This window comes from Dermacentor silvarum, chromosome 10 (assembly GCF_013339745.2).
Source record: "Dermacentor silvarum isolate Dsil-2018 chromosome 10, BIME_Dsil_1.4, whole genome shotgun sequence".
Classification (NCBI taxonomy): Eukaryota; Metazoa; Arthropoda; class Arachnida; order Ixodida; family Ixodidae; genus Dermacentor; species Dermacentor silvarum.
In genome coordinates this window covers 51,688,287-51,713,864 of record NC_051163.1, presented here as the reverse complement: position 1 = coordinate 51,713,864, position 25,578 = coordinate 51,688,287, and the positions used below count along the sequence as shown (strand labels likewise).

The window sequence follows — 25,578 nt, the reverse complement described above, 5'->3', positions numbered from 1 at the left end:
ACACACATACATACATACATGCATGCATGCATGCATGCATACATACATACATACATACATACATACATACATACATACATGCATGCATACATACATACATACATACATACATACATGCATACATGCATACATACATACATACATAACATACATAATACATACATACATACATACATACATACATAACATACATACATACATACATACATACATACATACATACATACATACATACATACATACATACATACATACATACATACATACTACATACATACATACATACATACATACATACATACATACATACATACATACATACATACATACATACATATACCAAGAACAGTCAAACGCACAAGTACTAAGCGTAAACGGCAAGCATATACCAAACTTCGTGGAATTGCTCTTGAATGCGGACCATTTACAGTTCTCAGCCGCCCTAGGCTCAGGCGAAAAACTAGGCTTCTTCAAAGAAAAAAAATTAAATTATGGGGTTTTACGTGCCAAAACCACGATCTGATTATGAGGCACGCCGTAGTGGGGGACTCCGGAAATTTGGACCACCTGGGGTTCTTTAACGTGCACCTAAATCTAAGTACACTGGTGTTTTCGCATTTCGATGGGGGCGAAAACCTATCGACTGCCCAAGGTTAAGTTCTGAGGAAGCTATTACGAGAAGTCAGTTTGTCTATTATGTAAAATTCAATATGTTCATGGGATATGCATATGAATGAACGCTTTATTTATTTCTGTAGCCACATACAGAAAGACGAAGCGAAGCTAAAGGCCATTCTGCCTGGCGTGGCTTCGCTACGAGGTAACATAAGTGACATTAGAACATATACAGAAAAGAAATTTAGCATACAGTGCTATTCAATTCAACATGATGCCAATATAAGGCGTAGCAAAAGTATATAAACATACACAACGGAGAAAGTATATTGGCAACAGCATCTTCGTGTGCGACATTTGCATAAAAAAGAAAAGTAATAAAAGAAGAGAAAAAAAAAACATGCAAATGGAAAACCAGGATTATAAACCAATAGATCTGAGAATATTGAAGCATTCTCTGCATGATGTGCATGAAATACACATAAGCCAATAGACATCATTATTAGTGCATACACGGTAGTGTCAACTGCCTACATTAGTCCATTACAAAGAGTTCTTTGATATGGTGTTTGAACTGTGTTACTGAGAGGTAAAAATTTCTTTTTTCCCCGACACGATTTAGAATCACAGGCACGTGATATTTAATTAGGGCTCTACCATACCCTGTCCTTGTGACAGGTACCTGAACTCGTTGTTTGCGTAGTGAATACTTGGTCGTAGTTTCATGTGTTGGACAGAAGTGCAGGTTGTTTTCGTGAATGTAAATTAAAACGTTTATATTGGTAGACTTGTCTCGCTTTGACTATACAGTGTTTTTCCCTCGGCATTTCCCTCGGCATTTCCCTCGGGTGACCGTAATAATTTTCAAATAGGCGGAACACTTTTTTTTAACTTCTAATTTGTTTAAGTTCTTTTCACTTGTACCCCATACAAGCATGCTATAGGACATGCGCGAGTAAAAAAGAGCGTGATATACGTTCTTTGTCAGCCAAAGTGGTACGAATGGATTTAATTTAAATATGCACCCAACAATCTTGCTGAATTCTGATGTTAGTCTGCCAGCATGAGAGTTCCAGGACATATTTTCTTGGAACCATGCTCCAAGAATTTTTTTGTGTTTCAACCTGCTGCAGCTCCTGGTTCCTAAACATGATGTTAATGTAGTCTCTGCACGGCTTGTTGATAGACTTAAATACTATGTACTTGCCCTTCCCTACATTAATCGTCAGCTTATTTTTATGCAGCCATTCCTCCAATTTACGTAGGTAGTCATTCATCTCAACCTCAAGGTGCCTGAGTGACCTACGTGTAAAAAACATATTAATATCATCTGCGTAAATGATCAACTTAGGGGAGTTTCGAATATTACAAAGATCATTGACATAAATTATCAATTTAGGAAAACTGCAAAATGGGTGAAGCATATAGTTTTTTTTCTCATAGAAATTCTAGGGGGGGGGGGGGGGTTTCTCAATTGAGAAAATGAAAAAAATACAGAAATAATTTCATTTGGTGGGCCTTAAGTAGATATGAGTGAAATTTATCTATGAAGCAACATTCTAGGAATTTACCAATTTCATTTGTCAAGAAAATAAAACAATAATGTATCCGTAGATTACGTGACCATGACAAGTTAGTTCGCGCGATCTTACAGTGGAGTATGAAGGGTTCGCGGCTACTGTGTTCAGTCTCTTTTAACCCGCTAAAATGTATACTTTGATTGCTAGGAAATATTCCATATCATCCACCGCTCATGATGGGCCTATCCTGGTGATAGCGAATGCGAAGGGCCTCAAGAACTGACTGAAGAAGCACAAGAAAAGAAAATTGACAGTTAATTAAGTGTCCTTACGTGATTTGAATGGGAAAGCATCATCGATTCTCTAAATAATGGTTACGTCCATGATGCGCGTGATGTCATACGTTGTCACGTGTCCTTCACAACTCTACCTTAATCCATCTTGCTCCAATTTGTACCAAGTTTAGTCCATTTTAATCCACCTTAATCAACCTTGTTTTAATTTGTAACAACAATAATCCACCTTAATCCACAATAATCCGCCTTAAGCCACCCTAATAACTTTGCTCTTATTTGTATTAACCTTAATCCACTTTAATCCACCTTAATCCACCTTGCTCTACTTTGTTCCAACCTTAATCTGCATTAATCCAGGCTGATGATGATCTCTGGCAGCACTCGTGAAGGACAACGCTGGCTTTTCTGCCTCATAGGACACAGAATGCATTCGCATTAATAACTAGATTGTAATTGTTACACTATCTCGACGATCGTTTCTCCTTTGACATTTACTAATTCGACTGGTCGAATCCGGCCTCCGATATCAGAGTCCTGCAGATCCCGGCGTTTCCTCGAACTCAGAGGTAGAGAGGAACGAGCACACAAGCCGAACATGCACCTCGCTCTAGAAGGAGGAAATGGCAGAGGTGAAACCACGTGACTAAAGCAAAGTTTCGATTTCACGCTGCCGAAACTCCCGGCGCTGCCGGGAAAAACGACGGCGGGATGAGCGTTCGCCGAGAGGACAGCATGCAGCGTCTTATACCGGTGTCACACGTACTCTTCTGATCGCGATCGAGGCCGATCGGGATCGAACTTCATCCGGATCGGGTGTTGCTACACGGTCGTTTGCGACGGCGATCTTGCGGATCCGGACAATCGCGATCCATGAATCGCGATCAGGCCTCTTGATCGCGATCGCAGGCTGACGCCTGCGCCCTCTAGCGCAGTATTCTGAAAACGCTAAAAACAAAAAAGTGGTTGCAGCTCAATAAACAGCGCTTAAGATCCTTTTTATAAGCAATAGTAATCTGTAAAATTGAAATATTGTCCAAATTAAACCATGGTTTCCAAGTCTGAATTTGTAGCCAAGGCATTGTGCAGTTTTGAGAGTTGCAGACGATAACTCGATCCGGATCGTTGGAACGTGTAGCAGCGACCATTGTTGATCGCGATAAATGAATCCGATCCGGATCGGCCCAGGTCACGATGAGAAGTGTACGAGTGAGACCGGTATTAGGTTACGGAGGACTGTCGCCGACAAGGGTGACGCGGTGTTCGGCGGAAGCGCTCTGAATCTCGACCACTGCTCGGTCGACGGGGCTCAGAGCTCCTGAGAGCGCTCGTTGAGGAAAGGTAGCGATTAAAAAGAAGAGCAAAGAAAAAAATGAAAAAAATTAGCGAAGCTTGTACTGGAGGCGCAATGCTAAAGAGACAGCGGAGCTGATGGGCACCGCTAGCAATTCCTGGCTTTTGGGCTAGGCTAATCACTACCAGTCATCCCCAGCATTTTCCTGAATTTATTGACTATTGATCGATTATAGATGACCTATTTATTGACTATCGACGACTGACTAAGCTATAGTAGTCCAAACCATGCTTAGCTAGACTTAGCCAGGCTCAGTTTCGCTAGTTCACAGGGGTATGCGCCATTGCGCTCGGGCCCTTTCTGTACAACCGCCAGGATCGGCCCACATTTCTTTTTTTTTTCGAGACGGACTGGACTAACGGCCGGCAGCTCCGCTGTTAGAAACAGCAGCACGCAAGCTCTCTTTCAACCAGTCGAAAAGAAAGCCGCTCGCGAGAGCGGTCTAGAGCGCTCCGAAAACGACCAGCCGAAGGCGCCATAAAAGACACATCTTACGTCACATGCGGGCGCGGCACACTTATGCTGCGTCAGCACAAATCAGTCGATCTATGATCCGGTGTGCGCGTCATGAAGGCGCACTCGGCACACGCGTCGGCATCGGAGTCGCCATAGAAACGCGCGGACCTCGGGATGCATCATCGTCGTGCATGGCAGTGCTAATACTGCTAACCTGCGGTTCAGAGTTGTGGAAGAACCTACCGTGCCTTGACCGCGATGAAAACTGGTCGAATGAACGTTACAATTAGGTTACACTGCGCGAATACAGGCTGCCTACCGGTAAGTACGTTTTACCTATTTGCAGCCTCGTTAGTAGAGCCTGTGCCTTGTGCCTCTGACAGTGTATACTTGCTTGTAAGGGGGCAGGCAATGCGCCTAATGCTTAGGTACTGCGAATAGTTTGGTTGCACATCCAATTACACCGCAATGGTTGTATCAGGAAATTTTTATACAGTGTTCCAGGCTTTTGGATACGTACAGCCGACCAGGAAAGCTTACGGCTCACAAATTCTAAGAAAAATGTGAATTTTTTGCTCCGTTGAGGCATGGCTCGTTTTATTTGATGAACCACGGCGTATGTAGCAACCGATATACGTCAAATACTACACTCCACACTGAAACACTGGTCTCGAGACTATGTGGCCATATTTACCGAGAACTTCTTCGCAATTCCAGAGTCCCGTAAAACTTTTGTGGCCGGAATGTACGCTTGTTTCTGAGGGCGGAAGGGACACTGCCTAATGCTATGCACCGTCGATACTCTGAATGCACGTCAAATTTACTCAGTCTACTTATGGATAGTATTACCCGTGATAGTTTTTCTTACACTATCGATAGGTTCATAGCGAAATATTGTAACACTATCGATAGCACTATACATAGTAATGCTGTCGATAGTCTTTTTTATTGCTATCGATAGGTCCACTTACCGATAGTTTTACCTCTCTATAATCAACTGCAAACTGCTGTATACCTGGCGTAGAATGCGCTAATGTATTAATAAGAGCACTGTTTAGTAGAAAGTTTTCCACTAAAGCGTATCGGGGGGCAAACAACCAGTCGTTGACAAGCGATAACAAACATGCACTGATTCGAGGCGATGGTGGTTATCTTGTGAGGCAGAGAACCGTCCAGGATTTGCGTCGTCATCGGAGGGGGCCCGTTCACATTCATCACGCATGTGCAATATGACGTCACTCCGGTTCATTTCCTCTGCGAGCTCGAGTTTCCCCGGAGCAGACTGGATCACGTCTTGCGGAGAGCAACCATAGATAACGTCGGCACAATGAGCTCGCAGTATCTAGTGTCGAATACCGTGCAATGTTGTGGAAGGTGTGCGTATTACTACCATCTTTCAAGCATCATGCTTTCACAAGGGCATTTACGCTCAGTAGCCCTTCGTGAGTTATTTACCGCCTTGGGTGTTGTCGTATTTGGGGTCGGGATAGACAAATGATTCTCGCTGTTGTGATTGGCAACGCATTGCGAAAACAAAAAAAGACCTCACACGGTGTGGGTGTTACATGTCTTAACGGATTGACTGACTGCAGTCATATAGCTTTACCAGTACTCCACGTTTTTTTTTTCGTTTTTTTTTTTTTTTGAAGAGACGAACTGTGTGTAAGCCTAACGCAACTCTACCGCTGCAATCTCTGCCGACCTTTCGTCATCACGGAACCGTGCTATTACCCGCCTCGCGTGCTCATGATCTGTTGGAGCCGGCGGTACTCGTTAGAGGAGATTGATGAATCCCTGGATAGGCTAGCCGGAAGCGAACATAGACCAATGTCCCTCTCCCCCCAACCTCTTGCCTCTACGTTTAAACCTCTTCATACGATTGCGCTTCTCTTTCCAGCTTGCAATATATTTTTTTTTTGTTTGTATGTGTGTTTATTTTCGCACTCTGGATGATCTGAGCGCCCGATATTTTTTTTTCGCCGTTGTACGCTAACAAGGGATGATAGCTTATTTTCTCGCTTCGAACGTCGTCTGCTTCCTTTTCAGTGTGCGTCTGGTTATCGTCCAGCGTCGTCTGCAGCGCGTAGCAATATTACTCATTCAAAAATGTCCATTTTCAGTGAATATTATCAGCGCTAAAACAGTTATAAAGAAAGAAATTATGAGGACCAGAGGGTCCATGTTGACAACAAGCAAAATATTTCTTTAAAGTATGACTCATGAGCCCTAAGCAGATAGCCATCGACAGAAGTAACAGAAGGCATCATAATTTTTTTTAGCACATAACAATTTTTTTCCCTCATCGTTGCTGCATTTGTATCACGTTACATTGCTTCGCCATCTAATTATTGACTCAAAAAACAAAACATAACTTTGCCCAGAAATTACTCTACCTACGATTTTCATTAGCAAAGATTTGCCCTATTCTGCATTCTAAAAGTCTGTTTCTCAGTCAACCAGGCCTTTCTCGAACATTGAACAGCACGCCGTCTGCTGTACACTCCTTGAGAACACATGTAAACTTCTGCACCGCTTTCCTGCCAACCTCAGGACTCTCAGGAGTGTGGCTTTTTTACCTTCACAGTGTTCAGCAATTTGCTTTTCACTCACCTCTTGAATCGACTCCTTTCTCTCGGCTCCTGCTTCGGAACCGAGAGAAATGTACTTTCTCTCACTTCTTCGGTTCTCCTAAAGCGATAAATGCGAAGTTTACTTTGCGGAACAGATATATACAGTAGTATGTAGAGGCTGTATGCGAACGGCGATTCGCGCAGGGCGTATTCTTATATCACGGAATGCGCAAAAGAAATGATTTGGCTTGAATGGATGTAAAATACAATGGCATAAATATTGATATTCGTACGATTAAAATGTTTTGGTTCAATTTTCTTATTATTGTAAACGAGAAACGATTGCAATATAATTTAACAATGTTTTTGACAATACAAATCAACTTAACTTGTTCATGGTGAAAAAAAAGTTCTTACATTGTTCGATGATGTTGATGAGAGCAGTAGCTTGTAGCATAAAAAATCATAGTTTGGATTCGTGAAGATCGCATATACATATATTTGAATGCAACAATAATTTAGGTAATTCTTCGGTCCCACACGCAAACCATGCAGCAACACCAAGCTTTTACTGCAACTGTACCTTTAAATGAAACACCAATGCAATGCATTGTATTGATCAATGTATTAACTTGATGGTGCTGTTCGTAATTTTGATTTTATGCTTCTCACAACCGATGACTCCTGAACGCTTCAGCTGGCGAAAGGAAAAGAAGAAAAAACGCCAGCGGCAGCGCCTATCTGCCAGTCGTTGTACTGTAAACCGCGGCCGGTGCCACTTGAGGCTGAATTTTTCCCCCACAGAACCATTTCGTCGGCCGTCTTTTAGCAGGTTCATTTGTTCACTTGTCTACAAATACTCATTCTTCACCTGTAGAACACGCGACATTTTCATTCGCATCCTACCTGCTTGGAGCGTGTGTATGTTTGGCTCGCTGTCTCATCAGGATTATTTCAACGGCCGACATCCCGTCGCAACCTCGTTTTTTCTTTTTCTAGGACTTTTCATCAATATGTAAGCCGCAGCATCGGGTAGCATCGAAGGAACAGTGTCATTAGCCGCACATACGCAATCGGAATCTGCCCAATCTTCCTGGCGGTGATGACATATGCTCCTTGAAGTAGCACTGGCACATGACTAATGCGGTTGAAACATTTTGTCAGCACTGCGAAGGCTAGCTCAAGTCTCCCGGAAAGTTCCGCGTCTGCGCGCATCGAAAGCAATGATATTTTCGCCCGTGACTTGCATGTTTGTAGCCGAACTTGCGATTCGGCGCGAAGCAAGTGGTGTCCTTCCGGCTTGTTTTCTTCTGCACGGGAACTCTTTCAGCCTGTCCCGGAGTCTCACAAATTTAGTATTCACGAACATCACGCGCAGTTTTCAAATCGCTCCTTAAACGTCTAAGGAAATTACAGGAAAACATGGGGAATGCGGGAGATGGAAAAAAAAAAAGCACGGGCCAATAACACACAGTGAAGCATCGCATACCACGAATAACCACATCCCAATGTATGCTAAACGCATTATTGGATAGCAACCGGTGGTTAGTTTTTCATATTTATTTATTTATTTGATGCAGCCAGCCGCTGTAATTGTTATGTACTTGAGACATCTTTACACGCGACTTGATATGTCAAGAATGGCGAAACATCGCCGCTTTTTAAAGGGAAGGTTTATGTGTCTGGGAGAAATCGTATATGGCTAGGCGAAATCCCATGTGCACTGAAAAATATCATCATCATCATTGGCTCGCGCGTCGTCGTCTTCCGCAGCTGGCTGCGTTGCCGCTCATCATTCCAGCGTAGAATTGCACTTCTCTTCTGTCGTCGTAATGGGGAGGCCGCGTTTATGGGGATATGAGCCATTGCTTATGGGGTATTCATTGTCTTACGTAACCGACAGATTTAATTTTGACGCAATTTAATTTCGAAGAATCGCAAGCGGCAATGGGGCGGACGAATGCTGCTAACCACGCCGCCGAGCAAATTCGAGACATCGAATCCAAGCGACATCGGCGGACTGCGGGTGCGTCAGTGACCGTCAGTGACGTCGTTCTCCCCGTCGCATCCGAACGTGTGCGTAACCTCATAATTGAGAAGTACTGTAATGAACCCTCGGGATCAACCCATTGATAAACACTGGGGCCACACGTTTCAGCTTCGCTGGTTAGCCATCTTTACGGAATTTTTATTTTCTTTAATACAGCTCCCGGAGTACACGTGGATGAGTTTTCTGACGCCGCGAACTTCGTGAATACTAATTTGTATTTCGTTTCGAAGCAACAATCAAGAAACAAAGACGAGCACGTGCCTTATATATCGACGCGCCAAATTCAATACCTGGGGGGAGGGAGGGGGGGGGGGAGGAGGTGGGGGGGGGGTGCAACTCATTTCCTGCGGGTGTAGTGTGTATACAGCTGAGACCACAACCGCGCACAATGCGCGTGGGCACATTATTATCTCCGAGTATAGTTCTGTCATCGCCCCGGGCCGTCGCTACTGCGCCCTCTCATTACGTTAATTTAAAAACACGCGCGCGTTGTGCAAACTCGGTCTTTATATGCTTTCTCGCGGGACAGGATAATTACCAGCCCGTTCACATTCATTATACCGAGTTCCATCGTCTCCCCGCCGCTTCGTTATAAGAAGGAACAAAAGCCTCCCGCAGCAGCAAAAAAGCAGAAGAATCAGCAGCGAGCATTGTCAGCGGGGATAATTGAAATAAATGCGCGAGTACACTATTCATAAACTGGGCGAAAGGAGGAAGAATAGAAAGAAGGATGTCGTAAGCTATTCATAAGCACCTAAGCTCGCCCGAAGAAGTGCAAGCTGTGAATTCTTTCTTACTGGTTATATATCTTTTCTTTTCGTACTCTCTCTCTCTCTCTCGTGTCGTTTCTCAACGTGCCGTTGAACACTCAGCAATTTCTTTCACGTCCAAGACTGCACACTCCTCTCCCTGCATGATGGAGTCTGTTTCCTTGTACCGTATAGACTGCTGTAATAGTGGCACACCACACCCGTCCAGGTGCGAACGACAACATTCCTTGTGCCGTCAGATTTTTTTAGGTTGTACCTGCTGTGTATAAGCGTCACATTCCGCTGTAGCTGAATAGATCAGAAGGCGGTTCTGGGCGAGTTAACGATGATTCATAGCTGATTTCGGCTGCACGACAGGTTGGCTGGTTGGTGCAGGTTGATCCTCCATGAAATGGAGCCGACCACTACAGGGAGAGAGAATGGGCCACGAATCGGCCGGTATTATAGGAACAAAATATATAAAAGTATTTTTACCAAACGAACGTCGCATGTTATTTAGGTGTGTGTGTTTGTGTGTGTGTGTGTATTTGTGTTCTTCTACTCGAAATTGAGAGCTCCTGTACGTGTTGTTCAATTACTTAGTTATACGGCGGTACCTATTTATTGATGTGTCTGTGCTTGTTAACGCACAATCTTCTGTGGCATCCTGGATGACTCGTGTGCAGTGTACTTTGCAAGCGTGTTTACGCTCCCTGAATGTACGCAGTTTTTTTTTTTCGGCCCTCTTCGTGATTTTATTTTGTTTGCCATGAGACGATCGAGTAGTACTCGGTATCACCCTAAAGGCGTCAACCGTACCTCTAAAGAGACACTAAAGGGTAATATTTTCAGTTGTATAACGAAATTGCCCTCCTACAATACCGAAACGGTAACTCTTCGAGAAGACGCTTGGTGAGCCAGAAAACACACGAAAACGAAAGGTTGGTCGAGACGCTGGTTCGAAGTTCCGGCACCGGAACCCCGTGACGTCATGGATTTGGATGGCGTCTACACTCCGCCTTAGGTAATTTGATTTTTTTTTTTAGTGGTAAAGATGGATTACAATGTATTCCAGAGCGACGAACAATTGAACTTGGCGAATTTCAGAAACATTTAGTAAGCCCACAATGGCCCAAATAGGTGAAAATATTTTGAAATCCTTGACGCCATACTGGCGTAATGGTACCGGAGTTTCGCGGGATATTCAAGAAATGGTAACGTTGGCCTCCATTGTTCACCTCTGATCAACAATCTATTGCCGCGAAATTTGCGACAGTATAGACTTGCAATAAGATTGTACCAGTCTAAACTGAATTAACATAGCTCTTGATTGTGCCTATAAATTAATGCAACTAAATATACTATGCAGCTCCAGCACACATTTTGGTATCTATGTGAAGCAAATCTTTCGTGAAGCGGTTAATGAAATGCTTCAAATTTTCCCATTTAATTCCTGCGCCAAGGAAACTAGCGTGTGCGCATCTACTCTCGCGCATCAGCTCTGGGCGCATCAGCTCTGGGCGCATCAGCTCTGGGCGCACCCGGTCTACACAATGTGACACATTCGGCGATCATCTCGAGGAGATAGTTGCGTTGGCACGATAGAAGTATGCGTGCCATTGTGGATTGTTAGGTAGAGCAATGGGTTGGCGTGCAGAGACTGAGGTTCGACTCCGCCAACGTTCAAGTAATTGAGTTTTTTCTTTAGGTACGAGCTATTTGGCAGGTAAGCAGCAACGCATGCACCCAGCCACAGTCAGGAAATCCCCGGAAGATTCGCAAACAAAGCTTCGTTTTAATATACGTGAAAAGAAGAAATACCTTCTCTCGTCGCCTGCCTAACCAGATGCAATGATATACGCTAGTTATACTTGGTGCCGCAGCTAAACGTCGCCTCCCTTCCCTCGTCTCCCCCCTCGGCCTTTCGCGCGTCGGAAGAAGGCGCGTTTGCTCTACATATATGGTGATTGTAAAGGAGGAAAGAGACGCCTACTTCTGCAGCCCTAAGGAGCACGGCGCAGAACGCGCGGCGCCCGTTCACTCCCCTGAAAGCGCGCGTCCCTCGCGCCCCACTCGCACACAGCGTTCGGCGGCGCGCGGCGACGATTTCAATGACGATATCACGGCGACGGCGACGGCGACGGCACGGCGACGGCGACGCCGACGGCAGAAATCGCTAGTTTAAATTGCTATCGCAATAATAATTTTAACTCTACCAACTCTAGCAGGCGAAGTTTTTAAGACATCAATATTGTTTCCAAAGTAGTTAGAAAACAAAAAAAAAACTAATCAAGAACTCCAGCAACGAGTTCTCAGCTCTGTAAATAAAAAAAATAGGGCTGTCGCTATTCTGTAATCTGTCCCTGAGACATCTAAGCGGGCAAAATGAATCTCTAACAGGGAGACCAAGAATTATTGCGATAGCAATTATATGGACACTCAAAAGCAGATTTCTACCGTCGCCGTCGCCGTCGCCGTCGCCGTGAGGTTCCGTATGACGTCAATGGAGATGAAATCGTGACCGCGCGCCGCTGAACGCTGTATGTGCGAGTGAAAGGGCGCGAGGGACGCGCTCTTTCACGGGGAGTGAACGCACGGCGGAGAACAAACGCGCGTTCTGCGCCGTGCTTCCTTAAGGGCTGCAAAAGTAGGCGTCTCTTTCCTCCTTTACAATCACCATATATGTAGAGCAAACGCGCCTTCTTCCGATGCGCGAGACGCCGTGGGGGAGGGGGGGAAGGGGGAGGGAAGGGAGGCGACGTTTAGCTGCGGCACCAAGTGCCTATTTATATCACAGGCTCCGGCAACAGTCACCAACGCCGCACGCATTTTGAGCGAACGCGGGCAAAACGCCGACGGCGTCGACAACAGTTCTGCGCGTTGCCGGTGCTGCTGCATGTCCAAGTTTATACAGCTGATAAAGCTAACATCATTACGAAAGCGTGACTTTTGCGAGACCATCGCAAAGTTTATATCAATTTCAAGCAAGGTGTAGATTCACATACTATATCTGTCAGCTTTACATGCTACAAAAGACAAAGAAAAGTTTATAGCATTGTGATGTCTGTTGGTGCAGAGTTGCAATTCTGTAGACGTTGCTCTTCAGTTTTCCCGAATTTCACAAATTCTCGGCATTTTCTTTTACAGCAGGTGAGGCAGTAAATAAAAATTCAGCTTCCTGCAGTCGGTATACTTCCCAGTTTTATCTGTTCAGTGCCACAAACTTTATTGAAGTTGGTTTCATGGTTTCCTCATGAGAGCATCTATGCGTTTTACATGAATAAATGAAGAGGGAAATTGGAGTTGGCTCTTAGCTAAAACTTACTCTTCAGCGTGCATTCTAATTAGGGGTGTGCGAATATTGAAAACTTTCGAATAACGAATCGAATATTGTCCTATTCCATTCGGTCTTCGATTCGTATAGTCACTATTCGTAAATGCGATTCTCCGAATACTTTTCGAATACTACAAAACATCAACTGCGCCCAATTAAACATAAAATCGCAGCAAAAGTACTGTAAGATTTCACCCCCGCTGACATAGTATAGACATAAAACATGAGAACTTGCGTAGTAGAGGAGACTACGTCACTTAGGTAGCCATACCTTACAGGCTGTACTGCGATCACTGGCACTCTCTGAACAGCCCTGTGCATGTGAAGAAACAACTTGCTTGCGCATAACGCTTCATTTGTGCTTTTAATTAACAACGCTTCATAGCGTATAGCGTAATGACCGAAACTTGCTACCTTTAAGAATACTAGTATTTAAACGTCGTTTTATATTACTTGTGATAACAGCTGTTCATTATTCGAAAAATATTCGAAAAGTATTCGATATATTCGATTCGATTTTATTCTGGCACTATTTGATTCCCATTCGATTTGGTCTAATAAATCACTATTCGAAAACCCCCATTTCTGATGACACTGAGCCGACTAAGCATGTAGGATGTGCAAAGTTGGCTGATAGTTCAGCAAGCCAGGGCTTCGTACACATAAACTGTTCGTTATAATTCTGCACACACGCATTGTAAATCACGCGAGTAAGCTAAGGAGACACGTGAAGAACGCAATCACAAGGCGTACGCCCAAGTGACATTGGAGTAAGCGACGCGCAATGCATACTTAAAGATGTGCTGTTCACCAACAGCGATGGTTCTTCGGCATAGGCGTACTTCGGTCGTACTTTTGTGAAGGTTCGACGGGTTCAACGACACATTAGCGTTCCTTGTTGAGCCAGTTATGTTGATAGTTAATTGCTTTATGCTAAGTTATATTTTGTTGTCTTCAATTTGGTTATTCTATGGCCTACACATACCAGTTGTGGGTGTTAGAGTTGGGGGGGGGGGTGTTTGTTTACTTATTCTTGTTCTATGCGAATTACTTTTAATTGTAGAAACTGCAGAATGTGCCGCTTCGTTGATGTGTTTTTTGCTATATTGGTTGTATAGACATATTTACGAAATGTGCCGTACTGTTGGAACGTTTTTATGTGACCTCATGTTCCCGTCTTCTGATCACAGAAAAATTTCTTCTTCATCAGGAAGTTGGTGACACGATGGTTACGAACACTTCCGATTTCATCTAAATCAATCCCTCGCTCAGGCAGCATTACAGTAGTAAACGGCTGATCACGTGAATAAGAACAATCCAATCAATTGAACACAATAACTTTAACAATCAATGCAGGATAGCAACAAGGCATCGACCAACTGCGGAGTCAGGAAATAATGAGATCACAAACCACGGTAAATAGCACTGCCGTGTCGGCTTCAGCGACACTGGCAGGCACGCCAGCTAAGACCCAATGCGTATTCAGCCAGGTACGATAGCTGTTCCCTGTAAAAATGGTGCGGCTATAACACGAGTCTATACGGTATTCTCTACTACCTTCTCTTTATCGTCATTCGTACACTCGCGCTCCCTTGTGGCGTCGCTGTCTCGAGTCGGTGTAGTTGTCCCGTTAAGTCGCGCTCAGCCCGGTTGTTTCTTTCGTGACAGCGTTACATATTTGCGCGCATTTGTTTCATGTCAACGTGGAACAGTGCATCAAACAAACCGCGCTGCAGAGCAGCTCATCGCTTCGCATCGTATAAAGGCTTTTCATCACGCGAGGCGCAACTTGCATAACCGTTCCAAACTTGTTATGTGTTCGTTGGCTGGCGCGTGGAACGACACATTGGGGAGTTGTCGATTCAACTTCGCCGTCATTCATAAATTTCCTCGACAAAGCATTAAATATTCTACATATACAAGAGCAACACCGTTTACAGAGGCTGCGCCTAACCAGATAGAGTACGTGACAGGAAGAATGATGTGAAGCTGTTTATCACAAAGGGACAAATGACTCGTTCGCGCATGTGCCTTTTACGCGTTGGGGCAAGATGGATGCCGAAGCGATGGTTGCTTTTTAGTATTCCTGCGTATCGTCGTGTTCCTGGCCTAGGTGCAAGACATATACGCGGTGGGAGTAATTTATTGCGCAACAGATTCACTCTTTTTTATATCAGTAACTGCATTTTTTCAACTGGGCTCCCAGCACGGTCTGCTGGTACATTTTTCGCGGTGCGCACATTTGAGCATATTAGAGGCGTGACCCAATTGCAGAGGTAAATCAATTTGCGCAGCAGTGCTAATGAAATCGAATTAATAAACATGAACAGCAAAGAGCCCATTTCGAGTGTTTGTAACTACAATAAGAGCGTAAATTTGTGAGCGTGTATTTTGTGGAAGAAAGCCGTGGACCGGGAATCTGGCATGACTATGTTACTATTATGATTGACGCTGATTTACAACACTGTTAAAAACTGTACTCAAAGAGAGCGTCCCAACGTTGTGTACACTATTATTCCAACTTCTACGGTAATTAGGATACGGCTGGAGTACTGTGCTACAATATGATGTGATATTGTACAATGATGCCGCATCATTTTGTCCATTCGACTAGAATTAGTCACTCATCCGACTAAGCAAACCAACATCTCCAAAGTTACCTCGATTGAGGGTATTAGAAATTAAAATGTCATCATCATCATCAGCAGCAGCCTATTTTTATGTCTACTGCAGGACGAAGGCCTCTGCCTGCGATCTCCAATTACCCCCGTCTTGCGCTAGCTGATTCCAATTTCCACCTGCAAATTTCTTTTTTCTGCCATCCTCGACTGCACATCCCTTCTCTTGTCACCCATTCTGTAACTCTAATGGTCCACCGGTTATCTATCCTACGCATTACATGGCCTGTCCAGCTCCATTTTTTTCCTCTTAATGTCAACTAGGATATCGGCTATCCCCGTTTGCTCTCTGATCCACACTGCTCTCTTCCTGTCTCTTAACGTTAGGCCTAACATTTTATTGCGATAGCAATTATATGGACACTTCAACCGGATTTCTGCCGTCGTCGTCGTCGCCGTGAGGTTCCGTATCGATAAAATCTTCGCCGCGCGCCGTATGCCCTAGCGGAAGCGTGCGGGGACGCACGCTATCACGGAGAGCGAACGCACTCAATCTCCCACGCGCAAGCAAGGAAGTGGGAAGCGAGCGCCGGAGGGAGCGGGGGGGGGGGGGGGGGGGGGGGCGCACTTCTACTCTGCCAACAACCGCGCTCGTCGCTCGCCCGCACCGTCTCTTATCTCCACACGGCTCTGACCTTTGTATGCGCAGTGCATTCGCCACTCAGTTTCCGTTGAAGCGATAGACCGCACGTACCTTCGCCCGCTGCGGCGTATGCGCTTGCTGCCAGCGTTTTGACAGTCGTTGTCTGCAGTCATTCAGTGTGATCTATTCATGTTTGTTTGTGCGCGCTCACACCACGCTTGTTCATTCAGTTAGTAATAGTCGGGCCACATTTTCCAACGCACGCTACACATGCAATGCTGCCCGGATCGGCAGTGCAGCGCTACAGGTGTGTCCCTTCGCACGCGCTGCCCACGGGAAGCGCTTCTCATCAACACCACCGTTTCACACGCGCCTTCTCGTGGTCATCGAGTCTCTCTTCATGTCGGTCTACTTACGCCGCAGCACACCTGCTTACTTAATCAGCTCATGTTTACTACAATTCATATTGCTACCAAAGCCGCTCACCTTACTTCGTATGACATTGCTGTGTTGCTATCAGCATTCATTGCTTCGCCCTTAGGGCGAAACTGTGACATTTTTTTTCGTTCCATTGCTCTTTGTGCGGTCCTTAACTTGTTCTCTAACTTCTTTGCTAACCTCAGAGTGTCCTGCCCCTTGTGTTAGCACCGGTAGAATGCAATGATTGTACACTTTTCTTTTCAACGACAGTCGTAAGCTCCCAGTCAGCATTTGGCGATGCCTGCCGTATGCACTCCAACCCAATTTTATTCTTCTGTAAATTTCTGTCTCATGGTCAGGGTCCCCTGTGAGTAATTGACCTAGATAAACGTACGAACATTATGTTTGTCTTCTGCATATTAATCTTCAACCCCACTCTTACACTTTCTCGGTTATGGTCCTCAATCATTTGCTGTAACTCGTCCGCATTGTTGCTGAATAGGACAATGTCATCTGCAAACCGAGGGTTGCTGAGAGAATTGTGTCTACTTGCCTGACCCCTTTCTTGATAGGTATCTTTCTACTTTTCCTGTGGAGAACCAAGTTTGCTGTGCAATCCTTGTAGATATTTGCCAAGATATTCACGTATGCCTCCTGTACCCCTTGATTACGGAATGCCTGTATGACTGCTGGTATCTCTACTGAATCAAATGCTTTTTCATAATCTATGAAAGCCACATAGAGAGGTTGATAGTACTCCGTAGATTTCTCTATTACCTGATTTACGACATGGATATGATCCATCGTAGAGTATCCCTTCCTGAAGCCAGCCTGTTCTCTTGGTTGGCTGAAGTGAAGTGTTGCCCTGATTCTATTGGAAATTATCTTGGTGAATATTTTATACTGAAGGTAAGCAGGGTAATATCATCAGCAATTTCGATGACATAGTAAAAGCAGCGGATTAATTTTATAGTGATCTGTACAGTCCCCAGGGCAGCCAAGCTACTTTCATTCGAATTAGTGATGAACAGGATACAGAGGATCCTTCTATAACTAGTGATGAATCTTAGAAGGGCCTTGCAAGACATGAGCAGGGGAAATCTGCTCTAAAAGATGGAATAACAGTCAATTTATTCACAGATGGAGGAGATATCATGCTTGAAAAGCTTGCGGCCCTTCATACGCAATGCCTCACGAGTTCAAGTGTACCAGAGAGCTGGAAGAACGCCCGGCATTATACTAATCCATAAAAAGGGAGACGTTAAAGACTTGAAGAAATTTAGACCCATGAGCTTTCTTTCAATATCGTATATTCCGTGTCATACTGAGCAGGAAACCCTGCGGAAGGTACGAAAGTAGTGTGGCCTAGGAAGTATCACTCCGCCGGTATTGCAGTGCCGTTGTTCTTGTTCTGCAATGTTTCCCACGAAATAACAATTTCGCATTTCACGACTAAACAACTCGTGTACCGCGTTGATTACGTCAAATCACAAATCACTTCCTCATATTTGTGCTTCGAGTACCAGACGTACTCTGTGATTTTTTTTTTTTTTTTTTTTTTTTTGTAGCAGCGAGCGGTAGCGATGCGCTGTGGCCGCTGGACATAGCAACATGTCACTCCAATCGTTTGGTGGCAAACAGATTTCAATCTCCGACGACTTTCACGCTACATATACGTCATATTTCGTGACGTCAAACTGACAGCCTTAGTTTTACATTGAACTGCATTGCGCGTGCCTAATATATTTCTTTCGTATGCGACGTCCTACTTTTTGGTCGCGGGTGCCGAGCAGTAAGGAAGTATCTCTAGATTTCGCAGGGTTGCCGGGAAACGCGTGAAACAAAGTATACAGAGCCGACGGCGTTCCCAAAACTTTCGATCGCAGGAGTTCCACATGCGGCCGCCAAGAAAGGCGTTACCTTCGAGAAGACACTTTATTTTCATTTATTTTCGCCACTCCTACTCCCCAGCTGCTTCTTAGGCGTTTCGGCGTCTGCTCGCACTGGTGGGCTCGGCGCTGGCGTCGCCTGGGTTAGATTGATCATGACGGGTGAGCGCTGCGACGCTTTGGCCCACGGCGTTTCACTGCTTCCTCTTGTCCTTCTCTCTCCGCCTTCCTTTTAGTAAGAGACCGTTACCGTAGCTCAAAATGGAAGCTTTAAACGGAAGCTCTGTCAGGATCTTGTGACAGCGGTTCAGGCCGCATAGAGGCACTGCGAAAGGTAAGCCGAACAGTAGTTCCTTCACGCTTGCAGAAATACTATATATACGCCACCCATAACGCATATTGAAACATAGTGCCAGAAATTACCTTTCGAAGCGTGCAAAACGTTTTCTTCGGTAAAAACCATGATAGGTAATACGCAAATATTTCGGTGTACACACGTACAGTCCAGCGTAGTTACTCTCGATGGAGCCAGATGCATCAAACGTCTCCCTAGCTTTCATTATGCACATTCCTCCTAGGTTTCCAGGTATGCATCCTAATATTTCATATATATAATAATAAGACCTCGCGCGATCTTAATATGCAGCAACCTATGATGAGGAACTTCCTAGGCGGCGTATGCCTTCTAGTTGATTATCTCGAACGCCGTCACTGTAACTGTTTGTTTGTGTATAAAGGTTGTAAGTTATAGGTTGTGTTTGTTTGCGTGTTGCACGTTTGGTGTTTTTTTTTTTTTTATAAGTGTAATTTATTCATTTCGTACGTGATATGTTCTTGTTTTTTTGCTTTTCGGCCCGCCCTTTTCTTTCTTTCTTTTTTTTTTTTTGAGACTGTCACTTTCCTTACTTTAATCTGCGCACCGGCATATTCTGCTCCTCCTCACCCTTTGAGGGTGGGGGAGAGTGAGCTACGCGTACATAATCGCGTTGCTAAGGAAAGCTCAGTAACAACTTAATGAGAGCTAGTTGGTTCATAATTATAGAGCAAAAAATATAAAGTAACAGCGCTAAAGGAACAAGGACGGCAAAGGAACGAAGAGCACAGGACAAGTGCCGACTGCCAACTGAATGTTTATTAAAAGAAAATCAGCCTTTTTATACATACTCAGAAAACATGCACACATCAAGCGCTCGCTAATCACAATCCAAATCTTTCTTTCAGGAAGTTTATTTCTTTCTCCGATAGTAGAAGAGAAGGCGAACTGACACAATTGTCTCCTTCGATGCTGATCCAAAAGGCCTCTAAAATTTCTCTTTCCTTCTAAGGTTTTCTTTTCCTATAAATTTCCTTTTATTAAACATCGGAGCGCATACGTGTTTCTTACGATGGTCAGCTAAATGGCTACCATATCCGTTCGTTACGTTATTGCAGTGTTGACGAGCACGATCATTGAAACATTGTCCAGTTTGACCTATGTAAATTTTTTCACAATTCAAAAGAATGTGATATACGACATTACTGGTGCAATCGGACAAAAAAACGGTTTTTGTGATTGATAGTGTAGCGGGGGGCCTGTATTTTGGTTTCATGAGTGCACAAATCGAATACAACTTGCATGGGGCGTTGAAAACAAGTTAAAATTATACCTATTTGAAATTTTCTTAAGATTGTGGGATAACTTGTGCACGTACGGAACAACGTGCACTGGTCTCCTGTCTTGCTGCTTTTCTTTGTGGCCTGGTTCTATTTTCGCTCTCTGCAGGATTGTCTCGCACAAGATGTGATGACATATTGGGGAAAGCCTGCATCTCTTAACCTTGCTATAGCTGATTCATCAGGCTACGCTCACATTCGTGCTCACACGACTTATTTAATGCTGTCCTTAATACACGTGGTGGCTATGCCCCTCGTAATCAGTTTTGTATGTGCGCTGCTGTATGGCGACAAGGTTTTTTTTTAGATCTAGGCTGATAGGCCCAGCATGTATGCTTACTTGATGAAAAACATAGGTTAATACCAAGCAATTGAATTCGGTTACTGATCGGCAACTCGTGCGTGAACTTGAGTCCTCCCGATGACTTGATGAAAATGTCTAACTATGTTATTAACTAGGTGCTGTGAATGGACGCAATCGGTGTTCTTCATAAGAACTAGGTAATCGTCAACGTACCTGAACAGTTGTGTTACAGGCGTGTCTGTAATTTATTGGCGATAACGTTGTTAAGAGATGATAAAAATATGTTGCGCAAAATCGGAGCTATGGCTGAACCATACAGATTCCGATTCGCTGTATGAAAAAATGACTGTCAAATTCGATGGCCGTTGAATAAAGATAAAATTCTAAAAGCGTTAAAAAGTAGTTGCTGCTAAGGCCCACAGAATTCTGAAACTACACTTCCCCAAAATCTTCCATTCTTTCACTCACAGCTGACATAAGACCAACATGTGACACTGAATAATAATACAAGTCCTCGACATCTAATTAAAATGCAGTTCGATCAGTCCCTTGAGCTTCCTTACGTCTTACGCGATCAGTACCTTGAGCTCGTCTTACGTGACAGAGGGATAGGCTTCGGCGTTGGGTACGCATAGAAATGCTTACGCATTTAGTATTGCTTGCTCTTCTCAGAGGAAAAAATAAAAGAACAATAGCAGGCACCCCTCTGCGTAGGCGCGGATGATACGCTATAACGTTTTTTTTGACGAAACTCCGCGATGAACGCTTGACTGTAAATGTGCAAGGTATGAGCTGTGAACTTCTCTTTTCCTTCTCCTCTTTCGATCTCTTCTCCTCCTTCCCCAGTGCAGGATAGCCTACCGGGCTCAGCCTGGTTAACCTCCCTGCCTTTCCCTTATGACTTCTCTCTCTCTCTCTCTCTCTCTCTCTCTCTCTCTATATATATATATATATATATATATATATATATATATATATATAACGTTCGCTGCAGTACTGCCTTGTTCGTGCAGATTTAGTGTGTAGTAGTTCAGTGCGAAAGGGCGTAGGCGACGTCAACATAACCTCATTATTCTGTTTTAAACAAGGAGTGAATATTTCAACATGTTACATCAGCATATCAGTTACCGAATGGAGAACGACAGTCCTGCACCGTCATTGGAGCCAAAGAGGGAGTCCTAAGCCTGTGGGTTGTCTATAGCAAACAACTGCGTCTCCAAGATACGCACTTGGTGACGCAGCACAGCGTCACCCTTCCCTCTCCCTCCCATTCCTCCACGGCCTTTCGCGCACGGAAGACGTCGCGTTTGCTCTCCGCCGTGCGTTCGCTCCCTGTGAAAGCGCGCGTCCCTCGCGTGCTTTCACGCGCACATACAGCACACAGCGCGCGGCGACGATTTTATCGCCCTTGGATTTTATACGGAACCTCACGGCGACGACGCCGGCAGCAGAAAACCGCTTTGAGTGTCCAAATAATTGCTATCGCAATAAAATAGCGGAGGCGCTGGTGACACCGAGTGTCACGAGGGTTACATGTGCATGTGTTGCACGTGATGCAATTGCGTAAACACAAGTAAACACTGATCTACAACAGGAAGTTATATTGAAACGTTGCTACGCGAGAAGAGGCAGCGACTACCGACGCTACTCGACGAGTGTCTATTTCATTGGTCGAAACCAGCCGAGCCGCCGCCAGAGGCATCGGCTGCCGTCACGGACAGCGCGTGCATTCGGCGCGAACGCGGGGAAACGCGGACGACAGTCGGCAGCAGCTCTGCACGTTAATCGTTATCCGAAAGGGCGCGCCGCAACGAGACACCTACTCTTATCAACTCTCCTCCTCGGGCCCAGCGCGGCCTCTCATTTGTTGCCTCCTCCACCCAGCACGCGGCCCTCTCACTGGTTGCCTCCTCCACCCAGCACACGCCTCTCATCTGCTGGTCACGTGACCTGCCCTCCCCCGGCGCGGCTCTCATCCTCTCCTGGTCAAGTGACCTGCGTGACGCCGGACAGACGGCGAAGGGTCGACTAAGAACAGCTCCGCTGCTAAAACTAAAGTAGCGCCAACTGCGCCCCTTCGCCTCCGCCTCCTCTCCTAGAAGCTGCAGCAGCGCGTCTATAGTGTCCACAAGGAAACTACGGACGCGAGAGCCACGAGCACGGCCGGGCTTGACTGGAGCACGCTCGCTGCGTCTTCGGCGCCCACCGCCGCAGGGCTTCGCCGCCGTTGCCTCGGCTCGCGTGCTGAGGTGTATCAGGTCAACAACGCAAAAGCGAGTGTATATTCAAAATGGCGCTTGCTCTACTTTCCAAAGACATAGTGCGTCATGTTTGAACACCCGTGATTTCTCAGCGCTGCCGAGCTTACCCGCATATCCGTTGCCAGCGCATTGGCGCTGCCTTCAGGAGAGTCAAAAGCTAGGCTGTATCTAGCCAACCCCGGGACAAAACTCTAGACAAACCGGAACAGGTAACACAGAGACAACTCCAAAAAGACACACTCCACGACCCATATAAATGGCCAATCATATACCCAGGCGTATACTCTCCTACATGCCAGCTTTGCTCTCATCCAGAAGCAGATATTCTACATGTATTATACGAATGACCCGAGGACCCAGGTCCGGAGGGACCCAAAACTTTGCAGAGTGGGAGGCTGCGGTGACCAGCTGGGACCCTCATACACAAAAGAGGGTCGTACTGTGCGCTTTGGAGGTCTCAAGACGCCACCTCACTGAGCTTCAAGCCAAGAGAAAACCAGCCCTTAAGGAAACGAAGTGCTGAATATGTCTGGGCAACCGCTCTTACTCTTCTCACAATTTTGCCGAAATAAAAGTGATTTATTTATTTATTTATTTATTTATTTATTTATTTATTTATTTATTTATTTATTTATTTATTGCAATACCCTCAGGGCCAAAGTGGCATTACAGAGGGGGTGGGTACATTCTGATTAGACAAGCGCAGTAATGTAAACAACAACAAAGCTATGTCGGAAAAAACAAACAAGAAAAATAACAATGATTAACAGAGCAGGTTAACAGGTCAATACCAAAGGCCTTGAATGACAATAGCGTTAGCAACATTATTGTACATGTAAAATACCAAACTTCTTGAATTAAGAAATAGCTGCGCAGGTTATTCTGTAAAGTGGTCTACAACTGCGGCCTTGAATGACTGTACATCTTCAATGCTGGCGATGGCACTGGGAAGGTGGTTCTATTGGTATCCATTGGTCTTTGGTATAAGTTAATCGTGAAACAGGTTAGTATCGGCAAAAAGAAATGGCGACCTTATGCTGGTGATCAATACGCGCTGACAAATACGATGGTTGTGATAAAAGTTCGCGTTTCAGTGACTGGTTCAAGAAAAAAAAATTATGAAAGAGACAAAGAAGTGAAATTTTTCTTCTTAAGAGCAAGTTTGGAAGGCCAAGATTAGATTTCATCAGCGAAACACTGGCAATACGGGAGCAGTTTGATACGATAAAGTGAGCTGCACAATTCTGAACAGACTCTATTGCATCTGCAAGGTTACGTAAGCCTGGATCCCAGATGGCAGACACATGCTCGAGTTTAAGTCTAATTAGCGTTTGATATAGTAATAATTTTAAATGGCTTGGTGCTTCAGCAAAATTGTGGCGTAGGTATCCTGGTGCACGGTTAGCATTGTTAATGATATAATTAACGTGAGTGATGCCATGAGAGGTCATCCGTTATGTGCACAACAAGATACTTATAGGAGGTTACGTGCTCTAATAATGTGCCTTCGATTTCATAAGCTAGGAATTCAGATGCGTTAGAACGGCGGGAGAATGTCATGCTCTTGCATTTATTAGTATTGAGAGTCATAAACCATTCGCTACACCTGTTAGTAATATTATCTAAGTCAGACTGGAGGACAGAGTGGTCAGATTCGTTAGTTATTTCACGGTAAACCACGACGCCGTCAGCAAATAACCTTATATTAGAAGTAACTGTGCAGAAAGGTCGTTTATATGTATTAGGAAAAGCAGTGGGCCCAAAACGGACCCTTGTGGAACGCCAGATGTTACTTCGCAAGAATTCGAGTCACAGTCGTTAGTGGTTACGTACTGTAAGCGATTACTCAAAAAGCACTCAATTCATTTTAAGATATCTTTGTCAATATTTAGAATGCTCATTTTGTAAAGAAGTAATTGGTGGTTTACCTTGTCGAACGCTTTGGCAAAGTCAAGAAAAACGCAGTCAATAACTGACCCTTTGTCTAAAAATGATGCTATGTGATTGGTAAGCGATAAAAGCTGAGTATCACAGGAATAGTTCTTACGAAAGCCGTGCTGAGATTCGCTGAAAAAAAGTTATATTCCAAAAACGACACAAGATGAGAATAGATGACGTGTTCCAGATGCTTACAGAAAATGCTTGTTTAAGAGAGAGAGAGAGAGAGACAGAAGAAAGGGGAAAGGCAGGGAGGTTAACCAGATTGGAAGATCCGGTTTGCTACCCTACGCTGGGGAGAGGGGGAGGGGGAGGTAATGTGACAGGAAAGTAGAGATAGAGAAAGAAAGGAGCACAGATACACAGTCACAATCGGTCACAGGTGGCACAGCACGGTAGCAAACTGTGGTAGCGAGGAGACTCTTCAGCACCTTCTCTGTGACTGCTCTCGCTACACTTTACAGAGACGATCGCTCGTACACGCGATAGCGCGTTTTGACCAAAGACCTCTAACAGAGGAACTTGTTTTTGAATGCCGACATCACAAGCCATCGCAGCGGAGGGCGACGAGGGCACTGCTCGTTTAAGAAATAGGTCTGTAATTGTGAGGTGGTGACTGAGGGTTACCGGATTTAAAAACACGAACCACCTTTCCCACTTTCCAATCGTCTGGAATTTCACAGCACTGTAGAGATTGTGTGAAAAGGTGCGACAGAAAGATAGGGGAATACACTTCAGTATTTTTGAGAATCTGCGAGATTGAGTGTCCAGGGGGAATTGCAGACTCAATCTCGCACGCGAAAGGAGGAAAGCCGGAAGGCAGCGCGGGAGACCCCGACGCAGATGGCTTTTAAGATACAGCGGCCCGGGCATGCGCGCGCGGCGTAGAACGCCTCACCCCCCCCCCCCAC

At 44.9% G+C, this 25,578-nt stretch overlaps 1 protein-coding gene across 1 annotated transcript in view; it reads left to right on the top strand.

Annotated features, from left to right (window-relative positions):
• Positions 1 to 4,318: 4,318 nt before the first annotated feature.
• The window catches only part of LOC119431529 (PDZ domain-containing RING finger protein 4-like), a 205,908-nt gene continuing 184,648 nt past the window's right edge, over positions 4,319 to 25,578 (top strand). The window contains 1 exon segment of the mRNA XM_049657122.1: positions 4,319 to 4,559. Coding sequence (XP_049513079.1) covers positions 4,497 to 4,559 — 63 coding nt within the window. The 5' untranslated portion in view covers positions 4,319 to 4,496.